This window comes from Festucalex cinctus, chromosome 15, assembly GCF_051991245.1.
Source record: "Festucalex cinctus isolate MCC-2025b chromosome 15, RoL_Fcin_1.0, whole genome shotgun sequence".
NCBI classification, from domain to species: domain Eukaryota; kingdom Metazoa; phylum Chordata; class Actinopteri; order Syngnathiformes; family Syngnathidae; genus Festucalex; species Festucalex cinctus.
The window spans coordinates 10,930,568-10,957,182 of record NC_135425.1 but is presented as its reverse complement, the minus strand read 5'-3'; the positions used below and the strand labels follow the sequence as shown (position 1 = coordinate 10,957,182).

At 38.7% G+C, this 26,615-nt stretch overlaps 2 protein-coding genes across 2 annotated transcripts; one reads left to right on the top strand and one right to left on the bottom strand.

Moving 5' to 3' along the window:
- Positions 1-238: 238 nt before the first annotated feature.
- Positions 239-15,607, top strand: c6.2 (complement component 6, duplicate 2). Its single transcript, XM_077496613.1, has 18 exons — positions 239-278; positions 796-967; positions 1,045-1,201; positions 1,380-1,524; positions 2,935-3,076; positions 4,984-5,122; positions 5,796-5,981; positions 6,357-6,600; positions 7,405-7,524; positions 7,616-7,782; positions 7,851-8,076; positions 9,579-9,747; positions 9,885-9,996; positions 13,188-13,320; positions 13,395-13,589; positions 13,703-13,790; positions 13,856-14,100; positions 14,183-15,607. Exons 2-18 carry the CDS (start codon positions 822-824, stop codon positions 14,362-14,364), a joined length of 2,796 nt encoding a protein of 931 aa, XP_077352739.1. The 5' UTR covers positions 239-278; positions 796-821; the 3' UTR covers positions 14,365-15,607.
- Positions 15,344-25,938, bottom strand: LOC144001939 (complement component C7-like). The gene is made up of 18 exons (XM_077496614.1): positions 25,591-25,938; positions 25,308-25,369; positions 25,016-25,091; positions 24,766-24,907; positions 24,498-24,642; positions 23,191-23,329; positions 21,700-21,837; positions 21,354-21,597; positions 21,085-21,198; positions 20,827-20,993; positions 20,276-20,504; positions 18,602-18,773; positions 18,412-18,499; positions 18,102-18,234; positions 17,751-17,942; positions 16,426-16,522; positions 16,178-16,338; positions 15,344-16,029 (listed from the first exon to the last, which is right to left on the bottom strand). Exons 1-18 carry the CDS (start codon positions 25,594-25,596, stop codon positions 15,857-15,859), a joined length of 2,478 nt encoding a protein of 825 aa, XP_077352740.1. The 5' UTR covers positions 25,597-25,938; the 3' UTR covers positions 15,344-15,856.
- Positions 25,939-26,615: the final 677 nt, after the last annotated feature.

Here is a 26,615-nt window from a genome sequence, read left to right as displayed (position 1 = left end):
TCTGGAGAGCATCATACAAACGGGAAACTCCTCTGTTTTACTTCCCGTAATTCGGAGGGACAAATGTTTATGTTACTTTGTGTTCAGAATTTTGTTATCAAAAAAGTGCGCCAGTTTGAGACTTGCCGAGGGGGAAATTGGACCAAAACAATCTTGAGAAATTCCAGTGGGAGGTTTTTAGATATAAATATCTGTCAACACAAACTTCAGTTCAGATTCAGCTCTGTCTGCAGTGCAGACAATATCCCTAACTCAACAGTTCCTGTACCCTGTGTGTGGTGAGTCAGATTATTTCAACAATTTATGTATTGTGTATTGCATTGTTGTAACATGATGTAAATGACAGTTCTAAAGTGGAGAATTGTCATTAATTGAAACATTTCAATACAAATTAAATGTTTTTTTATTAATAAAATTTGCAGAAAATGCAACAAATATTATTGATTGTTGTATAAATCATACATTAATGCCATCATTATGCTGCTATTTCATTCAATCAGACATTGAAAATAATAAAGACCTTATTATATTTGGTTTATTGCAACATTAGCTATAAAGTAATTGTCATAATTGTTGTAATTTTTTGATGCAATAATAATTTTTTTAAAACAACATTTTGGAAGCAAGCATGAAAAATGTGTAATAAAGAGGTAATAAATATGTCATAAATGTATAATGTACAGGACAGGTTTTATATGGATAAATGGATAATTGAAATTATTATGTAGTGCAGTTGAAGTCAAAAAATGTTTATGTGAAGGTTTAACTTACTGATAAAGTGTGGCTATCCTTCAGCTCTGTCAGGGTCTTTTTTCCTCCTGATGGGCTCTTCCACAAGTTTGTTCCTGCTGCTCCATCTCCTCAGTTTGATATCTGCCGGCCTATCTTGTTTTTGTGATCGCTACCCCTGGGGCCCATGGTCCGCCTGCTCCCGGACATGCAACCATGGCACGCAGAGCAGACATAGGCAAGGATCGCAATCGGTGGACCGTGGATTCGAATGAAAAATATTTGATATTTGTTTTGTTCATATCCGTTTGACAGAACATTTCAATATGATGATTACTTCTGGAAGAGCAGCTGTCATCAGCTGTGCGAGAGAAATGACAGGAGGGCTTGTAATGTGCAGGCTTGTCCCATAAATTGCCTGCTGACAGAGTTTGGGCCTTGGTCTGATTGCTCTCCCTGTGCCAAGAAACAGGCAAGACACATTGCAAAACCAGTACAAGAAGTGATTTTGTCAGTGCATTTATGTTTGTAATCATATCAAAGTTGAATGGAATACAGAATTAATTCGAACATATTTTGGAATAGCATATAACAGTTAATAAATAAATAACACTGTCGTGATTGGCTCTTCTTTGATGTCATTCTCATAGTTACGGACCCGGGCTATCCAAACACCGTCTCAGTTTGGTGGTGCGTCATGCAGTGTGGAACTGATGGAGGAGAGGCCCTGTTATCCTGCCACAGAGTGCAAGTTGGCACCAATCGACTGCAAAGACAACTTCAAATGTGACAATGGTATCGGCAGCGTCATATACTTTACCGCAATAATTTAACAAATAAATACCCCATTCCAAAAAGATACTGAACTGTAATAATGTTTACTATAGACACTTTACACCATGTTAACATTAATACATGCATGTGCTCCTTCAAAAGTATGACAGCAAAGACAGACCCTTCTTTGAGGTCATCATCAACATCATCTGGAAAAAAGAAACAAAAACATCTTGCAATCAGATAGGATTAATTTTCATTAGATAATTCTTATTTCTATTATTAGTTTTGTCAATTCCAACCTTACCGTCACTATAGAGACAATTTTGTGTTGATGTGTATACACATATAAAATTAATGTATTATAGTGTAAATGTCTGCTTGTTTTTTTTAATTACTGTATTGTATTGACATTATCTGGTATCTACAACTAAAATAAAAAAAAAACGTTTTCATTCATGAAATGAAATACATAAATAAATAATTGAAGCTACATTAGCATTTATAAAACTAATACTAAACCAAAAAACTAAAACAAAGCATTTTCAGAAAAAATACAAACTAATAAAAACCGGCAAACTCGTTCTAAAAACTGCTAAAAACTAACTAGAAAAAAGTCAATAAAAGTTAAATGTCTTGGAAAAAATCCCAAACTATTTTAAAGAGAGATTCAGTAATCCCTAGTGCCATCTAGTGGTGAACTAATAATTTTATTCATTTAAAAAAAAAAATGACAATAGTGTGCAAAAAAAAAAATGTTGTATCACATAATTTTTTTAAGAATATATATACCGGTATATAAAATCATAGGTCTAGTAATCACAAATTATATTACATGGCTCACCTATGGCAGCCATGTTTCGCCGCTATCTTCCTGCTAAGGATGCCCAAAAGACAACTTTGCAAATGTAGTTAGCCCTGGTGGTGCTTGCATCGAGTGTTGGACCCAATGGGTCGACCGCCGCTTACCTTCCACGCATCTACAGGTGGTCATCACTAATCATGTAATTCGGGCCTGTCGCTTGTCACTTTCTACTTTGCTCTCACAAGCTTTGATTAGTTTTTTTTTTTTTTTTTACTAGCTTCTTGTTAGCCACTTCAGCCTCCCGCTAGTTGCTCTTGTTAGCTATTCCGGCTGATTCCGGCTAGCTCGGTGTTTCGTCGTCGCTCACCGGGCTTCACAACGGCTGCGAAGTCGTCATCACTCACCGAGATGCTCGTTTGCTCACGCAAAATAAGTTATTGGTGGTACTGGTAGGCAATGAAATGTGGTGTCTCTGAGCCACCGTAGTGTGCGTGCTCATGCGTGCTTCTAATGTCATTCTTTGACCACTAGATGGCGCTAGGGATCACTGAATGTCCTTTTAAGCCTGGTATTAACCATTTGAATTTCATCCAGATTGCTTCTTCAGCGGTCGCTCTCTGTTTCAGGACGTTGCATCAATGCCACACTAACTTGCAACAAACAGAACGACTGTGAAGATAACTCTGATGAGAAGGACTGCAGGGACTTCAAAGTCGTGTGTCCGGCCGATAAGAGAGTGGCTCCTGGGGCTGACCTGGTGGGGAATGGGTAAGATGAAGGTCTTACATAGGGGTGTTAAAAAAAAAAAATCGATTCGGCGATATATCGCGATACTACATCGCGCGATTCTCGAATCGATTCAATAATCGGCAGAATCGATTTTTTATTTATTTATTTATTTATTTATTTATTTATTTATTTATTTATTTTTTAGGATTCACACCTTGAGCATGGAAGAATGTTATATGAACGGCACATTAAGCCTTAATATTTTTATTTTAATGCTGTTCAAATGTGAAACAGATTGCAAACTGTTTGTGTACAGTGGCTCACGGTTATAAGCCTCAAGTTTTAGATAAATATATTCATACAAATCTTACAGTGTACATGTACAAATTTACTGATAGTATTTTCTAAATTTGAATGGAAAAAAATCGCAACAATCGACTTATAAATTCGTATCGGGATTAATCGGTATCGAATCGTGACCATTCGTATCGGGATTAATCGGTATCGAATCGAATCGTGACCTGTGAATCGTGATACGAATCGAATCGTCAGGTACTAGGCAATTCACACCGACTCTTACATACATACATCACTGCTCTAAATCTATTGCGATCTATCTAATATGCTAATCTATTACTTTTTCATTTGAGGGCCACACACAGAAAATCAGAAGGACGCAAGGGCCACATAATGTTATGAAGAGAAATTGTGTTTAGTCCTAAAAATTGTACAAATAATTGATTTGTGCTTTTGCATATTTAGAAAAATGCTACAGTATATAAACCAATTTATTTGTGATATGGCAGTAGGGTTATTATAGTTTTAGAATTTTTCATTTGAGGTTTTATTTTGTTTGTTTTTTTAATTTAGTTAGTTTTAATAAGTTTTCGGGGTGGTTCTTGTTAGTTTTTTTTAGTAGTTTTTGTTCTTGAATAAATGCTTAATTTTAGGTTAGTTAGTTTCAGTGTTAGTTTTAGGTTTTTTAAAAATGTGTATTACTTGTGCGCAATATTTAAAAAAACACAATGGGCGCAGCGTCATTATTCCAGTTTATATCAAAATAAATCTACTAAAAATCACATTTCAAATCATCCCCAAAGGCTCATGCATTAAATTAATTACCAAAGACTAAAACAAAGGACATTTTTGCTGCAATTATAGTTAGTTTTAGTTTAGTTTAGTTTTAGTTTTTTAGTTAGTTTTGTAAACATAAAATGTAGTTTTAGTTAGTTTTCTTTTTTTAAAAAAAGCATCTTCATTTTTATTTTATTTCGTTAACGAAATTGTTTCTTGAATTTTAATTTCTTCGTTAGTTTTAGTTAACTAAAATAACCTTTAATAGCACCTGTATTTTTTTGACACCCTCCCTTCTTACTTTGACCATCTCCAAACATTTTTGTTTTTATTTTATTTGAACTGAGTCAAATGCCATTTTTAGCATATGTCGCGGGCCACTAAAAAATGGACGGCGGGCCGCAAATGGCCCCCGGGCCGTAGTTTGGACACCACTGCTGTAACTTGTCTTGCTAATGGGGGTGGGGGGGCGGAAGTGGAACAGCAAATGGACAGGTAGATAATGAAAAACACAAACACATAAAACTTCAAAAATTCAGCTATTACCATATCACTATATTGATTATGTTTATGTATACCTCCTATTTCTATATGCCCATGCAGGGCTGGACTGGCCATCTGGCATACCGGGCAGATGCCTGGTGGGCCAGCTTCTTTTGGGTCCATTTAATTTTTAATCTCCACCATTTTACCCCAAAAGACCGAATTGTGATTCGGTCCTGGCCGGACGCCAGTAATATACAAATTCTAACAATATATTTTTTCCACAATTGCTTTTTGTATAGCTGACCTATATATTTGAAAAAAAATATTGATCTTATTTCACATTAAAAGTGTTCCAGTTTGACCTGCTCACTGAGATGTTTTGAAAGGTTCGATGCGCTTGCAAATGAGCCGCGGGGTGCAGTCCTGGACAACATGTTTATGGGAGGAAGCTGCATCATCAGGAGGCCTCAGAGCACACTGCTTTACCATCGGATACCTCACAACTTTGAGAGCTTTGACATTAAGGTAACGTGAAGTAGCTTTCACCCCACTGTGCTGTATTACCTCAGGGATTCAAAGATGTACAACGCATCCAATGCAGTTTGTATTCACTATCTGACAATTAAGCAGCCACATCTTTCGTTTCTGTCTTTATATTATGCAATTACTTAATTCAGTGGCTGTACTCTGCATGGCCCATCGACTAATTAAAAGAACAAAACAAATAAATAAATAATTTAAAATCCTGCTATTTTATTTTTCATTTTTGTATTTTTTTTAATGTTTCCTCTCTTACAGTATTCACTGTTTATTTCTTTAAATTTTGTCAATTTAAAAACACATTTTTTTTAAATTTATCTATCTAATAATTTAGCTAAATTATCAAAAAATAAATAATCTAGATCAGTTATCTATCTAGTTTTCCATGTCTCTCTCAGCCAACACAGCTGAAGATCGTTATCAGGCTTCGTGCAGATCTTCCTGATTAGCTCATCATTTGAAACACATGTGTTGCTTGTGGCAAATTTAGAAAACAGGCTGGATAGGGGTACTTGAGGACCAGGGTTGAGAACCACTGCTCTAGATGAATACGGTTAGGAATAAAACAAAATAATAATAAAAAAAAAAAATCACATCCTGTCTTAGAAACAAACAAACAAACAAAACTGTTGTTCATTTTGTTGTTTTGGTCATAAAGGTTGGTGTGATCGAAGACTTCAGCACGGATCCCAGCCCTCTGAACGCCGAGTCCTTTAATGTAAAGAAGTCCATTTCCACTCAAGAGGAGAGAAACAAAGAGATATTTCTTTTTGGTTGGCGTATTTTCCCTGCTTTGACGACACACATAAAATCAAAGGACGCATTTGAAGCTTCAAAGAAAACTGTGAGTGAGCAAACGAGTGCGAAAAGTTGTGTCAATGACTTCACTAACTTCTTCATCTCATCTTAAGACTCACCATACCTGTTCCACTTAAAATTAATAGAGGTCAAACCACATTGTTTGCATTGTCTGGAACCTTTTAGAGTTAATTCTTTAAAGATGGTTGGTGAATATTTGTGCAAGTTTACAGCCTTGATTTTTTTTCTGAAGCTGTTGGTCTGAATTCTGAAGTTTTTTTTGTTTTGTTTTTTAAGCTGAAATCAACTGATGTTAAATTCATCTGCATACCAGAAATTGTCAACTATATATTTTAAGACTGATCGAATGAAAAATATTGTGACCAAGCCATCGCAACTAAATGTTATTCAATTCTTCTAGGATTCCAAGTTTTTCCGGGTGCACCAGGTTCTGCCTGTGTCCACGTTCAAAGTGCGGGACCCAAGCGATTTGGTCTTGTCTGGGCCTTTCCTCAAGTTCCTCCACACAGTTCCCGTCGAATACAACTATGCCCTCTACAGAAACGTCTTTCAACTCTTTGGAACACACTACTACAGCTCAGGGACACTAGGAGGCCTCTATGACCTGGTCTACCAGTACAACCGAGAGGAGCTTACCAGCGCAGGTACAATAACTTTAGAAGACATTGTTCAAAATGATACCCTGGGTTAAAATAGTAATTAAAGTCCATTAATTTTTAGTTCTTGGTACTTTCTGTAACTAAAAGATTCAGCGACACTTTCTATATGAAGGTTGTTGTGTCTAAAGGTTGTCACAAAATTTGTCTTCCTTGCCTTTACATGTATATTTGTATACTGTTCGTATAAATGAACTAGACTAAGAGCAATTTCTGGAGAAATTGCGTGGGAATGCTGAAGGCTGAATGCCAATACCTGAATGCTAAGATTTGAATGCATGTGGAATGCTAATGAAGTAAATTGAAAGATAAATGAAGAAATAATGACCCCCTGATTACTGGAAAATACACTTTACCAACTGTGCCACCGAGCAGTGTAAGACACCTGGTAATGATGATAAGTTATATGTATGGAAGTGGGCATGGAAAGTGATGCTTGGAAAAAGTTGACTGTCTTTCCCATTGAAAATGAATGGGGAAAACTTGATATTAAATGAAACGATAAATACCCCAGGAGGTGTCAATTTTTGAAGCTAGTTGAAATTTGAACAGTGTAAATTGGATGTATGTGGGAATGCTTCAGCATTCCCACAATGATGAAAAATCATTTGACACAAAATATAGAGTAGAGTCCGAAGCTGGGGCCATCTGCTTCGAAGAACCTGAAACATCAAAATACTTATTATCCGTTAGATTAAACCTGAAAAAGGAATGTCTACTTAATTTGAAAAAACACTATTCACGTGATGTTCTTTTTATGCCATGAAAGTCTTCATAGTTTCTCTCCAACAGGTGAATCCGAGGAGCATGTTAAAGGCTGTCTTGCCCGAGAGACCAAATGGACAATTGTCCTCGCTCAATATAAGGCTCTACCCATGTGCTCTGATGACAAAATGACTCAAAAATATAAAGGTTCTTGCCACACAGCAACAACAATGAGTATTTATTTCTTATAAAGAATAATGTCAGCATACAATTGTTCTCATTGTCTTTTCCGGGTCAGGCTCATACATTCAAGCAGCAGAAAAGTCTTACTCTGCCGTGAAAGGCGGTCGAACCAGAGAGGCAGCATCTCTGGCCTGGGAAAGGCAGGGTCCCGCTCCTGATCGAAACTCCTACAAGAACTGGGCCCAGTCTGTCCTCGATAATCCCGCTGTAGTTGATTTCAAGGTTAAAGATTCAAGCATGTGGAATGTATTGAATTGAATTCCAGCACATTAACATTTGTGATTATCCAGGTGCAGCCAATCATAGCTCTCGTGCGTGGGATCCCCTGCGCAGTCACAAAGAGGAGGCACCTGAGGAAAGCCTTGCAGCAGTATTTGCAAGAGTTTGATACCTGCAAGTGTGCTCCCTGTCCCAACAATGCCAGAGTTTTTCTCTCTGGTACTGAGTGCAAGTGTGCCTGCCAGACCGGTACATTTGGGCCCAACTGTGAGCAGCGAGCTCCTGACTTCAATTCAGGTACTATTTACCACATATTATCCTCAGGCCTACAATATAAAGAGATACAACACAACTTTGAAAAAGCTGTCCGCAAGCAATTTTGGGAAAAAATGTTTAAGCATGGTATAAGAGGTGGTGCACATCAATGGGTTCCTAATTATTTGAAAAATAGAAGACAATATGTTGAATTCAATAGTAGTCAGTCAACACACAGTTATGTAACCTGTGGGGTTCCCCAGGGATCAATTCTGGAACCAGTACTTTTTCTTCTTTATGAGAATAATATATATAATGTATTACAAGTAATAGAGAAAATTATGAAGTGGTTTAATGCCAACAGACTGTCTATAAATATTAGTAAAACCAGATTTATGATTTTTAGTTGTATTGTATTGTAAAAATATATATGTTGAAACAACACTGACTGTGCAAGGTATAGCAATAGAAGGGACTAATGAAATAAAGTTCCTAGGTATTATTATTGATGAACACTTAACATGGAAATCACATAGAATATGTCAAATCTATAAGGTATCACAAGCCATAGCAGTTTTACAACAATGCTAAAGAATCATTGAACAAGAATGCTTTGTTATTGATTCAATTTTTCTTTTACAAAAACGTGCAATTTGTGTTGTTTGCGGTTGTGGATACAGAGACCACACTAATCCATTATTTATGCAACTAAAAACTTTAAAATTTAATGAATTGATGGAGTTTAACCGTCTTAAAATAATGTTTAAAGCCCATCATGAAATTGTATCATTTAATCTACGAACTAATTATTTATTTATTTATTTATTTTAAGGGAAAGTGAGTATAAATTAAGAGGAACATATATTTTTTTTCAACACCAAAATATAGAACAAAACAAAAAGAATTTCAACTCAAGGGGTCAGTTTGTGAAACAATCTGGATTGTAAAACAATCATCTCAGTCTATCTGTATTTTTAAAAACTTGACAAAAGCACAATTATTAGAAAAATATAGCTCAAGGATTTTATAGAATTGTTACAATCAAAGGCGTCTGTCATTCATTTTGTGTTGATTATTTTTTTGTTGGTGTTGATTAGGGGCAGATAACATAAGTTTTGCTTATTTCTGTCTTTTTTCATTTCTCTTTTTTTAAAGGAATGAAATGAAATTTTGAATTGAATTGAAAATCTATCCACTGTATTGCCTATATTCCAGAAAGGATTTTAATGATTCTTCTCCTTGAGTATCCTCTTATCATAGCGGAGGGGTTTGTGTGTCCCAGTGATCCTTGGAGCTAGCATCTAGCAGAATCACTTTGAGGAGAAAGTCCAGATAACGATTGTTTGGGAGCAGGCCGATCCTTACATGTGTCACAGTCTTTAGTTTGACAGTCCTCAGTAAATGTAGAAAACAATTTAAAAAAAAATTGTTTTTATTCAATGATGTGTTTTTATTTGCTAATTTCAGCACGGCTAAAACTAAATTACATTAACATACCATCATTTTTCAAATAGTACCCAACTTTTATGTTTTGAAACTGACAGAGGAAGTCGATGGCTCCTGGAGCTGTTGGGGGCTGTGGAGTCGCTGCTCAGCCTCCATGAAGAGACATCGCAGAAGGAGGTGTGACAACCCTGCCCCCTTGAGAGGAGGCCAACCCTGCAACGGACCTGACACTGATGAGGAACCATGTCACATCTCCCTTTTCAAATTGTAGGTGAAAACAATACGTGTATGTAATCATCGCTACTGGTACAGCTGCTACATTGAAAAAGCTTATTTCACAATGACAGTCATTTTACAATCCCAGGAATTAGTATGATTTTTTTATTTTATTTTCCCGCATCCAGACATGAAACATGTGAGAATGACGATGACTTCACTACGGGATGGAGGGAGGAGCTTCCTCCAGGTGTCCAGGGTTGTCCAAGGCCAAAGCCACCTGACAACAGCTTCCTTAGGGTAAAGGCAATAATTACACAGCCAAGTTTTTTCCCCTATCTAATCATTCCAGAAAATGTAAAATGTAGCAAATGTAAGTGTGCTTTTCTAAATTTTGATGAACTGTGATGTCGTACTTTGGCTGATAACCTTATTTCAACCCTACTACTGAATTTCTCTGCCCAAAGATCTGCCAATTTCATGTGACATGTGTGTAGTCTGGCTAATTGTTAGCATCAGTTAACTCATTTACTCCCAATAATGTATAAATATGTTTTTTTTTAATGTTCTAAGTGTCCCAAAGACGTATTTATAAGGTTTTTTTTGTTTTGTTTTTTAATGCTAGAGTATACAGAAGGCTTTGATGCAGCCTCTCAACTGCAAAGAACGGTTGCAGAAATGGTAGTTATTACACAAACGGCCAGCAGGTGGCAGCAGAGGAAAGGAGATCAACCAGGGCCATGTAGAAAAAAAGCTCAATTACTTACAATTTTAAATAGATTTGTGAAAACTGATGAAACTTAGCTCTCTTCTAATGCTAATCGCTGCAAAACGGAAACAGATAGAAACATACTTTTTTTTTCCTGATGAAAGAAGAGCCTTAATCTTTCTTTTGATAGGTTCCATGCTTTTATAGCAGTATAACACAATATTCTGTGGGACTTGAAAAATCAGTTAAAATCCAGTAAAATAGCCGGGAGCGAACGGGACTGCTTCTGTGAAAATGGCTGGGAGTGAATGAGTTAATAGCATTAACAGTGCTACCTTTGGATAAGCGATACATATTTGAATAGACTAAATTTTCAAAATAAAAACTTGGATGCTAGAATTTATCTGAAAATCAAATAAACAATAAAGCAAAATGCTTTTCGTCGACATACTAATAATGCTAAATGCTACCTTGGGTAACGGCACAGTTCACCAGCACTAAACAAGTCAATGACCTACCAACCGTTTTTTGCTCGGTGTCGGCAGCTATTGGAAGCTCGCTGTGTAGTTTACCTGACGCTGGTCCTACATTGGAAACATGCCTAGGATGACCAGATTTTGAAAATGAAAAATCAGGACACTATAATTTCATCAAATTTCATTGCTAGTCAAGCTTTGCTTACATCATTTTTTGGTTCGGTGGCGTTGGGTTCTTGTTGCATTTTGGGTGTTTATGTTGTCTTTTGTCTGGTTTGTCTCCCCTTGTCTTGCCATAGTTAACCTCGTCCACCGGTGTGTGTCTTCCCTTCCCAGTATGTGTAGCCAATTACCTTCAACCTATTGTGTCTTCCAAGTGTGTCCTGTCCTGTCCTGCCCTGTCCTGTCCTGTTGTGCTGTTAGTGTCATTGTTGTCAAGTCAAACCAAGCCAATCAAATTTTGGAAAACCTGTGTTTGGTGGTCAAGTTTTCCACTCGTCGTCGTCACCCTTAGTTTTCCTCACCTTCATGCTCAGTCGTCCACATCATCCTCCGTCAAGTTTCCCTTGTCTTCGTCCTCATGGTCCTGCCAAGTCTCCCCACGTCCAGACAAGACTCCCCACGTCAAGTCAAGTCTCCCCACGTCAAGCCAAGTCTCCCCACGTCCAGACCAGTCTCCCCACGTCAAGTGAAGCCTCCCCACGTCAAGTCCCCCCACGCCAAGCCAAGTTTCCCCACGTCAAGTCTCCCCACGTCCAGACAAGTCTGCCCACATCCAGACAAGTTGCCCCACGTCATGTCAAGTCTCCCCACGTCAAGCCAAGTTTCCCCACGTCAAGCCAAGTTTCCCCACGTCAAGCCAAGTCTCCCCATGTCAAGTCAAGTCTCCCCAGGTCAAGTCAAGGCTCCCCACGTCAAGTCAAGTTTCCCCACGTCAAGCCAAGTCTCCCCATGTCAAGTCAAGTCTCCCCAGGTCAAGTCAAGGCTCCCCACGTCAAGTCAAGTTTCCCCACGTCAAGCCAAGTTTCCCCACGTCAAGCCAAGTCTCCCCATGTCAAGTCAAGTCTCCCCAGGTCAAGTCAAGGCTCCCCACGTCAAGTCAAGTTTCCCCACGTCAAGCCAAGTCTCCCCACATCTAGTCAAGTCTCCCCACGTCAATCCAAGTCTCCCCACGTCCAGACAAGTCTCCCCACATCCAGACAAGTTGCCCCACGTCAAGCCAAGTCTCCCCACGTCCAGACAAGTCCCCCCACGTCAAAGCCAAGTTTCCCCACGTCAAGTCTCCCCACGTCAAGCCAAGTTTCCCCACGTCAAGCCAAGTCTCCCCACGTCAAGTCTCCCCACGTCAAGCCAAGTCTCCCCACGTCAAGTCTCCCCACGTCAAGCCAAGTTTCCCCACGTCAAGCCAAGTCTCCCCATGTCAAGTCAAGTCTCCCCAGGTCAAGTCAAGGCTCCCCACGTCAAGTCAAGTTTCCCCACGTCAAGCCAAGTCTCCCCACGTCTAGTCAAGTCTCCCCACGTCAATCCAAGTCTCCCCACGTCCAGACAAGTCTCCCCACATCCAGACAAGTTGCCGCACGTCATGTCAAGTCTGTCCACGGTCCGGTCCTCCCTCATCTCGTCACAGTCTTGGCAACCGGTCCTCTCATGTCCCGTCCTCTCGTTTCTTGATTGTTGACAATAAAGTCCTCACGTTCCTCTCTCCATCATGTGTTTCTGCCATTGGGTCCATCTACCACATCCATACTCCACAAATCGTGACACATTCGCATCAATCGCTAATGCTAAATGCTATTTTGTTTGACTCTTCAACAGTGCTAAACAAATCAATGCAGTGCACTCACCATTATCTATTTTTTTTTGCTCGGTCCCGACAGCTATTGGAAGTTGCTACGTAAGTCTGTCCTGCGATTAGATGCGGATCCGAATGAGAACTCGCGTGAATTTGGTGGTAAATAGGAAGGAGTCTAACAGTTAAATTCATTTTTTAAGATTTATCGTATATCGACATACTTATGGCAAAAACCGGACGCCAGGGCAGGGCCTGCGTAACGTCAGGCCAAAACAATGAGGTTGGCGAAAACACGACCCGAGGCTCAAGAACGCGACTGTCACGACCAAAACGGAACGTCTAGTCACCCTACCCCTGGCGCATCTTATGATTTGGTGACAAAAAGTAGACAATGTTTTTTTGTCAAGCAACTTTTGTCATGCATAGAGTTAGAGGTTGTCTGGTACTTTACTTTTATGACGTCAAAACAGAAGTTAGTTGCTGCCTCTTAAACCTTTTCATGTTATATGTCCAGAAAGCAAAGCAGTACTATAATTTTGGTGAGGATGAAGAGTTCCAGTGCTTCACAGGATTTGACCGGGAGGGTTTCCAGTTCATCAATTGTCTTCCTGACGGAACTTGGAGTCAACCAAGAGGAAGCTGCCTCAGTGGGTTTGGGAATTTTTGAACAAGTTACCATATAGTCTATCGTTCTTCATAACTGCATGTTCTCCATCTTTAGGAAAAGTATGCCTTCCCCCTGATATTCCTGATGACATGACGCTGTTCAACAGCAAAGAAGAATACAAAGTGGGTGATTCAGTGGGTTTAAACTGTGTTGAGCCGGGTTTGTTGCCGCTGCCTCGAGGCTTTTACAGGTGCAGCAGCAGTCTCACCTGGGAACCTCCATTACCTGCAGAATTGCGCTGCACTGATGGTACATGCATGTCGTTTTACAGTCAAAGAAAAGCAGTTTATTTGTCTAGAAGCGGTGTTTTGTAAAGGCATATTCCCCCCCAAGAAACAAAGGGTTCTCTTTTTACTTTATAGAGGAACCTTTCGAGCCTGACAGTCAGTGTGGTCCAGGTGAGAAACGTCAAGGCTCTCAATGTGTCTGTATACAGCGGGAAGACTGCCTGTAAGTTTTTGCAAATATTATTTCATTTTGTAATTTGTACACTATAGTAATGTGTGTGCGCCCAGATCCGAACCAGAGAGTCTCTGCATCCTGAACCTTGACCTCAACGTCAATGTGCCGATGTCCCTCTGTTCCTTCCACACTGGCCGTTGCCATGGCGATCCGCTCTTCTTTGTCAGCGAAGGCGCTTGCGATACAGTGGGTGCGGATAAACTGGAGTGGGCCAGTTTCCGAGCCAAGTTTGCCGCAAAAAGTTCTGTCAAGAAGTCGTGTGATCTTGACACGTGTTATGAATGGGAGAAATGTTCGAGTAAGTGTGACTGTTTTTTTTTTTTTTAATACCCTTTACAACTGCATGGAAATAATAGAAATAAACTCATGTCTGTTTTCAGCATCCAAGAAGTGTGAATGCATAGCTGCTCGGGAGTGTCCCGAAGTTGAGACGCACAAGTTCTGTCTGATGCTGACCAGGATCCAGAGAACTCGCAGTGTGAATCTTTGCTCCATGGCAGCTCTGAAGTGTGTCAGCTACCAATTTGAGGTCCTCAATGAAGGCGTCTGTGAATCCAAATGATGTCATTTTATATGACCAGACATTTGTTACTCCACCACTACAGCAAAATGTGCAACACATTTGTAGTCAAATACACTAATTACATTCAGCTGAACCTCCAAAAATATTAAATCTCCATTAAATATTAAGTTTTTGCTATTTTCTACTATTGATGCAAATGTGTTATAGCACCACAAAAACAACCTGTAAGATTTGTTGACATCTTGGGTTTGATTGCCTAAATCAGCATCACCTAATTGTAATTAGATCATGTATAACACAGTATGCAAAAATTTTCAAAGTGGCCCTTCCATCCTTTGATTTGTCTGCATGTGGCTATTGGAGGAAAAGGTTTTGCCCTGATGCAGAATAGTACTTTGAATGCCTTTTTGGAATTTGACATTTAATTGAACATGAGCTTGCGTAGGCTACCGATACTGTGTATTACACTACTATTTTTCATATTTGCACATTTTAGAAACTATGCACTGCATTTCTGTTAAGGTTCCGATGCGACCGGAGAGTGGATCCCAGAATCACAGAACACAGAGTAAGCGAGAGGTTTTATTCACCAAAACACGTGAATATGAACATAAAGCGCTGGACACAGCCAGGAAAAAGGTTAACAAAAAGTGCTTGCAAATTGCAAGGAGGGAAATTAACACAACACAAAAAGACCCGAAGGCTACAAACCGCAAACACAAGAAAGCAACAACTTACTATAGCTATAAAACACGCCACATAAAAGTGGGAACAAAAAGAGACGTAGCAAAACTTACGTAGATGAAAATCGAGAATCTTGGACTATAAAAATTAGCGAAGGCGAAAAACAGTAGAAACACTAGACGATGGCTGTGAGCAGACGGAGCAACGACCCGACAGTGGCTGCAAGGAGTCCCAGTCCTTATGAAGGCCTAATAGGTGATGCACTGCAGGTGTGGTGCAGGGGACACGCCCCTCTCATTAATCAGGCACTGTGAGACAAGGAAACACACTGAGAGCCCAGCAACATGACAATTTCATTTTAACATATTTAATAAATACAGAGTATAACAAAATATACTGCTAAATAACCTCTGCGCTGATCACTTTCCAATGTCGTCAAAAGTCACATTATGTTATAAGGATGCACTATTGTGTGTGATTGTGTGTTGAAAACATTTTGGAATGTATATTTGAAGGTGCATTGTGGAACTTTGTGTGTTTTTTTTTTTTCAAGTAGAGACTGAAAGACATGTTTCACAATAAATGCTGAAAAATGTCATTTTTACTGTCATTTATATAAGCTGCAAAAAAAATAAAAATAAAAAATAATAATAAAGAAACGGGCCTCTGTCGGTAAAAACAAAACAAAAAACGTTCTTTCTTTTTTTTTTTTTAACTGGCAGTAATGGGCTTCCACACCATACTTTTCATGACAAAAATAATAAAAGACATGGCCTTACATGTAGTTATTACAGATTCAAACTTTGCATCATAAACTCCAATCACACATGAGGAAAATGAAGTATCTTTATTGGGGACATGCGTCAATGTCGATCACAGTGAGCTGCACGCCAGCGCACCTCCGAGATCCCACTTGGCACTCGGTCATCGTCATGGCAACGCTGCCAACACCCGAGGTCACACACAGCGGGGCTGAGTCTTCTGGGCATTCTGATGCATTCTGGCATTGACAACTCCCAGCTAATTTTAGAAAACAAAGGGGAAAAAAGGTTATTAGTTGTCTTATCAACAACTTATCGTATCAACAGTTAAGGCCTGTGAGTTGTATTTTTCTTTTCAACAACAGAAAAACACTTTGTAATGTACTTTGAAAGTATTCCTGACTCACTCTGACACTTTATTCCTGAGGTCGTCCCTGTCGGCCAGTCACACTCGCTATCATTGGCCAGCGTAAAACTGCGGCCCAAACATCGCAGCGCTCCGAGCTGGCAAACGCCGAGCACCCGAGGCTGGCTTGTGCTTACTCTGGCGCACAACTCCAGAGAAGTACTTCGGAACACATAAAGAAACCAGTCAATGACTTCAATAAAATTGTTAATAATTCAATCCAAACAATACATTCAGATAAATACTCACGGGCACTGGAATGGCATTTTACACACACACTGAGTTTTTCCGACATTCTCCCACAGTTTACACTTCAGGCTCTCCCTTGGGGTAGGAGCCGTGGGGCCTGGGAGAGAATGTACAACAACTTTATTAATAGAGTAAATAAATAAATCAGATCTTCAATTATGGTATATACGTAGCTACCAAAAATATGAGGGAAATACTTAAATACAGTAAGGAAGAGTTTTGTAAGGCAAAAGGTAGATAAGACCCTTGATTGGCCATTCTGCCTTCCAAGATTATGTCAAAAAACAATTTCATGAGTGAAGTAAAATAAAAATTCATGAAAAAAAAAATTAACAAACTACATTTTATGTTTACAAAACTCAAACTAACTATAATTATAGCAAAAATGTCGTTAATTTAATGCATGAGCGTTTAAGATTTTAAGTAGATTTATTTAATCGGAATATGGACATTTGAAACACCGAAGTGACGCCCTCTAGCAGCATCCACAAGAAAAGCACCTTCAGATGACATCGCTCCGAGGTGACAATTTTGCGCGCTTGACTTTTGTCTCCAATGGCTCGGCTCGTGTGCTTTTTCATTGAACTCAGCCGAAATGCATCGCTAGGTAAGAAATTAGTTACATATTTTCATTTTACCATGGTGTTTATTTAATATTGCACATGAGTAATACACTTTTAAAGCTAAAACTAATACTGAAATTAACTAAAACTAAACTAAAACTATTCATTTTTTAAATAACTAAAACTAATTAGACAAAGTGCAATTTCTGGAGAAATTGCGTGGGAATGCTGAATGCGAATAGCTGAATGCTAAGATTTGAATGCATGTGGAATGCTTATGAAGTAAATTCAGAGATAAATTATGAAATTATAACCTCCTGGTTACTGGACAATGCACTTTACCAAATGTGCCACCAAGCAGTATTAGACACCTGGGCATAATGATAAGTTATACGTATGGAAGTGGGCGTGGAAAGTGATACTTAGAAAAAGTTCAACGTCTGTCCCATTGAAAATGAATGAGGAAAACTTGATATTAAACGTTAAATTGTGTAAATACTACAAGTAATGTGGAATCAGATGATAAATACCCCCCGAGATGTCAATTTTTTAGGCTAGTTGAAATTTGAACAGTGGAGATTGGAAGTATTATGTGGGAGTTGTTACGCGGCAAAAAAGTGTGGAGAATAAAAATCACAATAACATATGAAGCATTCCCACAATAAAACTAACAGAACCACCCTGAAAATTAATTAAAACTAAAAAAAAAAAAACAACAACCTCAAAACGAAATAACTAAATAGAATGAAAATTCCATTTCACCTTCAATACATTGAGCTGCGGAGTGAGAAGGAGACCATTGAAGACTTGGATTACAGATGATGTCTGAAACATCACCAGTCAGCATAAATCCCTCAGGACAGGAGAAGGTTATTTTGTCTCCGATCTCATAGACCACTTTAATGGGCGTGGCTATTATGTCATTGTTGAGATGGGGAATGCCACATGTTGAACCTGTGAATGGAAGTGAAGAAAGTGTTTTATAGGAACTATGATTAACTTAAGAGTGGTTTACAGTGGTACATAATGAACCTTATATTGCACTCAGATAACCAAGAGGAAGTGGCTTGATTTGTAGCTGTTTGTGCATTTTTTTTTGGAGAGGACACTTACTTTTACAAACCATTGCGCCAGTCTTCCAGGTTTGACTTTGAGTACATTCAGCCAAAGAGTTTCCACTGAGGTAATAACCATATATGCAAGAGTATTCCACTGTGTTCCCAGCCAAATAAAAATCACTAGGATTCTGAAAAAGACAAGCAGAAGCATTAAAACATTAACTCTATGCTTGAGCTAATTGCATGCAACTAGCAAAAGATAACTCTAATTTTATATTGATAGTCAAACATTGTGTTCTTTTGAATTGTGTGAAATCCAGACAACATAGGACAGTTTTATATATTAGTCGTCATATAAAGTTCACCTGGATGAAACCATTTATAAGGTTTGGAGGAGGGCCACAAGTCTTTGGTGGAGTCACAGACAGGCTGAAACATTGCGGCTCCATCATCCTGCACACATAGACAGGAAACAAAAACTAACATCCTCGTGCATCATTTCTATCATTATTTTAATTTTGGATTTGGATCAGATCAGAATGGATCCATCCTTACTTTAAATACTGTATGTCTGCATCTTCACAGGGCAACTGCTCTACAGGAAACCCGGAGCAGTGCTGGCCACCTCTGCTGGGGCTCGGGTTGTTACAGGTGCGGGACCTTGACCTTTGACCTCCAGAACAAGAGCTCCAGGATGACCAGCAGCTCCAGCCACCATGGATCACCCCTTTGAAAAAGAGTATATTATCACTTAAAGTGGATGTCAACCTTAAAGGGATACTTGACTCATTGAGCCATTTTCAACAGCAAAAAGTTAATATTTTGTCCAGAATGAATTTGGTAACTTACAACTTTTTCCACTTGCTGTCGATTGAAGATGACATCACCTGTGCTGAGGGTAATGACCAATCATGGCTCAGTTTGCTGACCAAACCCAGGAAACAGGTGAGCCAAGATTGGCCATTCGTTACTAGGGATGTCACAATAAGGGCAATATCGTGATATCGCGATATTAAAACTGCCACAATATCGTCGTCGTCATGTTCACAATATTTAAAAGGAACACATCTGTTAAAAAAAAAGTCAGGTTGATTTCCATTTGTGCATTTCTAGCACCCTCTAGTAGCCATTTTATTATTGCAATTTAGTTTTCATTAGGGATGTTTTGGCCTTCTATGTTTAATATCTATGCTAATTGTCAGATGAAGAGGACCCTAATTTGCTTGTGAAGCGATCAATGTGTGCTTGCATTAGCAAGTAAGAGCCTCAATATTGTTATTAGAGGTTGTAGGTGGTTTATATGCATTGCTGTTTTATACACAAGTACAATATTGTGCTTTTTTTTTGTATGATCTCTTTTTTTACAATATTGTGATGTTTATTAAATATCGCTAACGCCCCCACAATATCGTGCTAATTATCGTATCATGACCTTCATATCGTGATAATATCGTATCGTGATGTTTGGATATCGTTACATCCCTATTCGTTACCTACTTCCTCAGCACAAGTGATGTCATCTTCAGTCGACAGCAAGTGGAAAAATTAGTTTTTAAAGTTATTCATTGTACAAGAACTATAATGAATCTATCAAATTCATTCTGGACAATATGTTAACTTTTTACTGTTGAAAATGGCTCAATGAGTCAAGTAGCCTATCCCTTTAACATTTCTTTTTATATGTGACCTCGCTGGTCTAAACAAGACATTCTGATTAACATTACATTTGTGGAATATGAGTGTGAAGCAAAATCCAGCCGTTTTTTATATTTTTTATCCCTCTTAGCGGCCATTTTGCCACTTGCTGTCAACCGAAGATGACATCATTGTTGCCCAGGGCTCAAGCATACGAACAATCAAAGCTGACTTGTTTTCTGAAGATGCACTGGGATTGGTTGTTACCTGAGACCTGAGCAATTGTGATGTCATCTTCAGTCTACAGCAAGTGGCAAAATGGCCGCCCCCTGCCTGAGATGGATAATAATGGCTGGATTTCGCTGCTTAACTTAGATTCCACTAACGCAATATGAAACAGAATAACATATTTAGACTAGTGGGGCCACATAGAACATATTGTCAAAAAAATAAATAAATAAATAAATAAATAAATTGTTGACTTCCCCTTTAAAGGGGACATTGGGGCACAAAGGGATAATGTGGAAAATTTCCATTTCAATGTTCAACTTTTTTTTTTTTTCCTCAAACGGTGGGTATCCTCATTTACTGTACCTGGCTGTTCTCCAATCACGGCTCCATGCTCACATGCTCGTCCTGAGGTTCCAGGGCGACAGATGCACCGACACTCCGAACCAGTAAGGAGCGCCTGGCCGTTGTTCTGGCAGGGTTGGCAGTGACATGGGTGCTCCTCTGCCAGGTATTCTTCAATGGCTCTTTTCAGGTGAAGCCGTTTGAGCCCGGCACATTGCACCTCCTTTACAAGCTCATACAGAGGGCGTAGCTGGAATGCAAGTTTCAAGATGATCAATGACCTCGTTTAGATGGAGTCAATATTCCGGTTAGGGTCAAAATGTCCGTTTCTGAAACATTCGGGAACACCTGTTTACATGCACTGTTATTCTAGAGTAATCTATTTAAGCAATAGGTCTAGTAATGTTTGGTTAACCACAGTCAAAGTCAGTAATGTTACTGACTAAAGTCTGACAAGCATGTTTGTTTTTTAAGCCTGACACTGGTTCATAGAAGGGATTGAGCAAGCTTGTTTTTTTTTGTGTGTTTTTTTTTAACCCAATCATGTCAATATTCACAGCTTGCTCTCATACCTTCTTGTCAATTACATCAGGAAAGTCTTTGACAGAAGAGGCCCAGTTGTTATAGGCCTCTCCATTTACTTCTGGATTTTCAAGATCGAGAACTTTCAAAACGTCTGAAAACGATGGATCGCCCCCAAATGTCTTCACTTTAATGGGCATCTTGTTCACACCTCTTTCTGTTGAGAAAAAAAACAAAACACAAAAGTTGATAATGGCTAATTGTTCACAAAGTGTGACATCGTAACATGCCAAATACTTAACACTGACCTTCACCAAATGATAAAGATTTGGTGAATTTGTCACAGACGATTTTGACTTTTTTCCTGAACAGCCGTCGTTTAACCTTTCTCCAGCAGTGCTTGTAGTCTATCTGTGTTGCGCCTTTACACAATTTCAAGGACAAGACCACATTACATCAATTGCATTACTGAGAAAGTAACCCTGGTTTATATTTGAAGACATGTTTTTCTTTCCTTTACCTAAAAGTTCAGCTTTTTTTTCTAATGGCTAACAAACATATGAATACAGGTTCTTACTGGATGATACAAATGTCTGGCGGTCTAACTCCAGTAAGCCTTGGTATTCGCCTCCAAGAGAGCCTTCAGAGAGATAGTGCGTGCCGTATGTCTGCAGCAGTCGACGGTAGGCAGCGTAGTTGTACGTGAATGGAAGGGGCATTAAAGCCTTCCAAAATTCTTCTGCCAGGGTCAGATACTGAGGGGCTGCGTTTTGGAATTGAACCAACTCCACTTTATTCTTTAAAATTAGGAGTCTGTGATTCTGTTTGATATTGGGATAGAATGAGAATTGAATGAAGACGCAGCAGGAATGATAAGAATTATCGTTATAAATCATTTTTTAATGGAGATGATTCAATTGTACCGTTGTTTCAGTGAGCTCCTTGTGAAAAGTGCGACGGTCATGTGACCCATGTCCCCCTAAGCCATTGATCTGGATGTGCTGCATGTAGGACCAAGCGCTTTCGTAGGATTCATCACTCTCCTCATTGTCCACTTTCACCTGCAAAAACAAAACATAACCGCTGGTAACATGTTTTAAGTAAACACATCTGAAATACTATTGTACAGTATACGCAACCTCTACCATACTTTACATGTATTGCTTTTCCTCACTTTAAGATGAACAGAATGTTAATATTAAGAGTAGTTAACTTGTTTTACTATTGTTTTATTATTAAATGTTAAAATGCCTCTAGAGCAGGGGTGGCAAACTGCGGTGCTCGAGGCCCGGAGTCCTGCAGGTTTTATAGATTTCCCTACTCATAGTGTAGCTGATTCCAATTAACAGGCTCGCTATGGCTTCTGCAGAGCTTGCTGATGAGCTGATCATGAATCAGCTGTGTTGAAGAAGGGAAATATCCAAAACCTGCAGGACGACGTCCATCAAGGACCGGATCTCGCCAACCCTGTTCTAGAGATAATAAATGTGTTGTGACACCTGGACGCTGTAATGGATCATTACTAGGGATGTTCGATACCACTTTTTTTCAGACCGATGCCGATACTCAGACCCTCAGTACTCACCGATACCAACTGCCGATACCAGTAGTACATTTTGACAAATAAAAAAAATCACTAAAAGATATTTTTAAACAAATATATTTCCTTCAATTTTGACAAAAAACAAAACAAAACAGCACAGTCGCTCTTCAATAGTCTTAACGCTCAAAATAAAACACAAAAATGTTCTTTTAGTTTAAGATTCACAATTTTGAAGTATTTCCAAACCGGTGAAGTTTTTGGTGAAAAACTGCTGCAAGCTAGCACCAGTTACAGGCAAGGAGGACTCACTTAACGTCTTCCCCCTCTACCATCGGTCGCTTGTACTCGTCTGCGTCACAAGTACTCGAGTACTTGAAAAAAGGCTGGTATCGGCCCGATACCGATACCTGGTATCCGTACTCGCCCATCCCTAATCATTACTATTTATTTTTCACAATAAATTGATTGTCTTTCATCTCAGATGCTGTGGCGGGAATAAATCTGATTTTTCCATTTTTGTGGTGGATTGTTGCATGGGCTAAAGTAGAAAATCACGTTTTGGAGCAGACTGCATTAATTAACAGGGAGGGTTATGGTTATAAGGTTTTGGTTAGGTTGGACAACAATGTGCTGCGGTTTCATTCCATTGTAATATACCAAAGCCACTTCTATATTCTAACAGTTAGAGAAACTAAAAATCTAATTACTGTGGATTAATTAGGTAATAATAAAGAAGAAAAAGAAAAAGAAGAAAGAAGAAGAAGAGGAAGAAGAAGAACAACAAAACAGAACAGTATTGAAGATCCATTGAAAAAAAAAAATAATAAAAGAATAATAAGAAGAAGATTCACGTGGAGCCTGTTTTACTCACCTCAAAAGTGTACCTGAGAATGTTCTGTGGTAGTCGATAATGTATTTTATGGTCACCACTGAATACCTTTCTGCACTGCCCTCCAAAACTCAGCGTATTGATCACACCTGCCCTCAGCTTCCCTGTAAGAACGTCATACCTGGTAATAGAAACAACAAACCCATCAGATTTGCAAACATCTGTGTCATATCTAAATGTGGGACTGTATAAATATTGATTTACAGAATGAAATAAGAAGATAACTATAACAAAAATAAAAGTGTTTATTTGATTTAAAAAATTATTATCCTTGTTTGAGGCATCAAAGATCAGAGCAAAAAAAACAACAACTTTATTTAATGATGACAACATCCTTGGTGTTATTCAAATTGGACAATATGAATAAACAACAGAAAGGGAAAACAGTGTTGTAGCGTCATGTTTGCTTATTGTGAAAATCTGTTTAAACATATTCAGGAAATGTAGAGAATACACAATACTTGAAGAAGTGTTTGGCATTACTATATTTGCTGTTAGCAAAATGCTAAGCACATAGTAGGCCTGGCACGTGCAGAGAAATGAACCTTAGAACAAATCCCAAACTTGCATATGGCTACTATATTAAATATAAAAAGATAGAGACGCAAACAATGTAAGCCAAACTCATTTGCTCCCAATAACGTGTAAATACGTTTTTTTTAATGTTCTAAGTGTCCCAAAGACGGATTTATACGTTATTTTGTTTGTTTGTTTTATGCTAGAGCATACAGAAGGCTTTGATGCAGCCTCTCAACTGCAAAGAACGGTTGCAGAAATGGTAGTTATTACACAAACGGCCAGCAGGCGGCAACAGAGCAAAGGAGATCAACCAGGGCCATGTAGAAAAAAAGCTAAACTACTTACAATTTTGAATAGATTTGTGAAAACTGATGAAACTTAGCTCTCTTTTAATGCTAATTTCTGCAAAATGGAAGCAGATAGAAACATACTTTTTTTCCTGATGAAAGAAGAGACTTTAATCTTTCTTTTTGATAGGTTCCATGCATTTATAGCAATAGAACACAATATTCTGTGGGCCTTGCAAAATCAGTCAAAATCCAGTAAAACAGCCGGGAGCGAACGGGATTGCTTCTGTGAAAATGGCTGGGAGTGAAGGAGTTAATAATAGTATTAAGTGGTTTGCATTATTGTAATTATTGTAAAGACACCATTAACTTAACAATTAGGTCTTTTCATTGCATGCATTAGTAAATATTATGTAATAAACTAACATCTCACATACAGTGCTTGTAAAGTGAGTTGGTAGAAGTTTGACGTACTGTACTCACCCTCTGCCAGTGAAGTCCGAGTTGGGCGGTGTTTTATCAAGATCACATACAAACTGACTGTTATCTGCAATACAGCCTCTCTCATCCAGACCGTCTTCACAGTCCTGATCTCCATTGCACACCAGAGACTGGCTAATGCATTGACCTTCATTGACAACAGTTGATCATTTATACTGGCAACATTTAAAGAAAAAAAAGCCACAATTCTAAAAATTCCAATTGGGTTTCAATGAGAAAAAGCTTTTGATGGCTGATGCTTTTAGCTCACCAGATGTGCATCGAAACCTTCGTCCACAACCCGTTTCTAGAGGACACCCCTTTTGTGGCACACAGGGATGAGATTCTGTACTTTCGCCTGAGCATGGCGCACCCCCAAATTGGGCATACACCTGCACAGAACGAGTGCGCACCTAATGGAAATAAAACAAAAACAAATTGCACCGTATGTATGTAACGAACCACTGCGAAACTTCATATAGCAATTAAGTTCACATTGAGGGCACACCACGATCTATTACCTTTGTTTTGGTGCATCCATCACAGTCAGACCAATCTCCAAAAGACCCCCACCTGCAGTTTATTGGCTGCTGACAGCTAAAACATGTACAGTGATTAAAAACAGAATCTCGTATAGTTTTTATGCTTGAACGGGAACAAGTGTATACTGGCTCGGAAAACAGCTGATAAACACAATGAAATATTGACAAATAAATGAAAGCTGCCGTAAAGGACCATGGATAAAATGGGAAAAAATACATATAAAAAAAAAACATTGTGTTAGACCAGCATGTAAGATTACTTATCACTTACCAAATAGGAAAAACAAATGTAAGTAGCAAAACCAAACATGGCAAGGCAGCATCCAACTCGGACTGCATAAAAGTAGAACAAACATTACTATTATTATTAATTTGAACTTGATTAAATGTAATGAAAGCAAATGTGCAAAATGGTGGATGAAATTCCTTTCGGCATTTAGCATTCACTATTGTGTGCTCTGAAATAAAAATAACACATTCAATAACCAGAATATGATGGATACAATAATGAACCATAAATAAAAAACAATGTTGAATTTTTTTTAGAGGTTTACCTTCATGGTGTATTCCTTCTATGTTGTTTTTTGTTTGTTTTTGTCCAGCGTTGTCGCCCTCAGTGTCATATAACCCACAAAGAGCGATTACTCAACAGAAGTCCATATTTCGGAATTTCCCCCCACTGGTGAAAGTCTCTTCTATCAAATTGGAACAAGCACATTTCAAATTCTAGAGTACACATGGTGAGTCAGGAACAAATTCAGTGTTCCCCCCCCTAAAACTTTACATTCAAATCCTATTAAATATCATTATTCTAAGTGTGTCTTACAACAAATTAATTTCGAGACTGGTTTTATATTTGAATCTTGATTGAATGCAAATGCTGCATTTGTCTCTTTGAGAGTGCTCCATATTATGCGCTGTTGCGTAATCATTGTTTATTCTGAACAGGGGCTTCAGCAACGGAGTGTGCTGGAACAGGACAAAGGTCAGCACATCCTATTTGATGAAGTGTTTGTTTATATTGTTGAATTTAAAAAACACACGAAGCAAGTATGTATTTATCAGATATAAAGCGCAACAAATGCACTTTATGAAATAGAAATGGCAGATCATAATTCTGGGTCAAACTGTCGGCTACACTTTATCTATGAACATATGGCACCTGCTGATTATAGCAGAAAGACTTAAAAACTGAACAGAATATTGATTTTATTTCTTCCCTATACAGATATAACCCATCTCTGTTAGGGGCTCGGCAAAGCCAAGTAATTTGGATCCCAAAGCAGACGAACAAAAGGTTTACAAAAAGGTTTATTGAACACAAAGCGCACACAACACGTGGAATAAATCAAATAGCACTACAACTGCACGACGCTAGGTCTACCTCAAAGTAGTGATGTGCTTCTCGGGTCGAATCCCTGAAGCGTGTGCCGAGTAATGCAGATGAGTGGTTCATGAACGGCGTGTCAATGCGTGTGTTGATGACGTACGTGGTGACGTTTGAAGCCCCACGAAGCAGGTGTACCACGTGACTGATTCAGGAAATGATTCGCAAGGTTTGAGTGTAGTTCGCAATAAA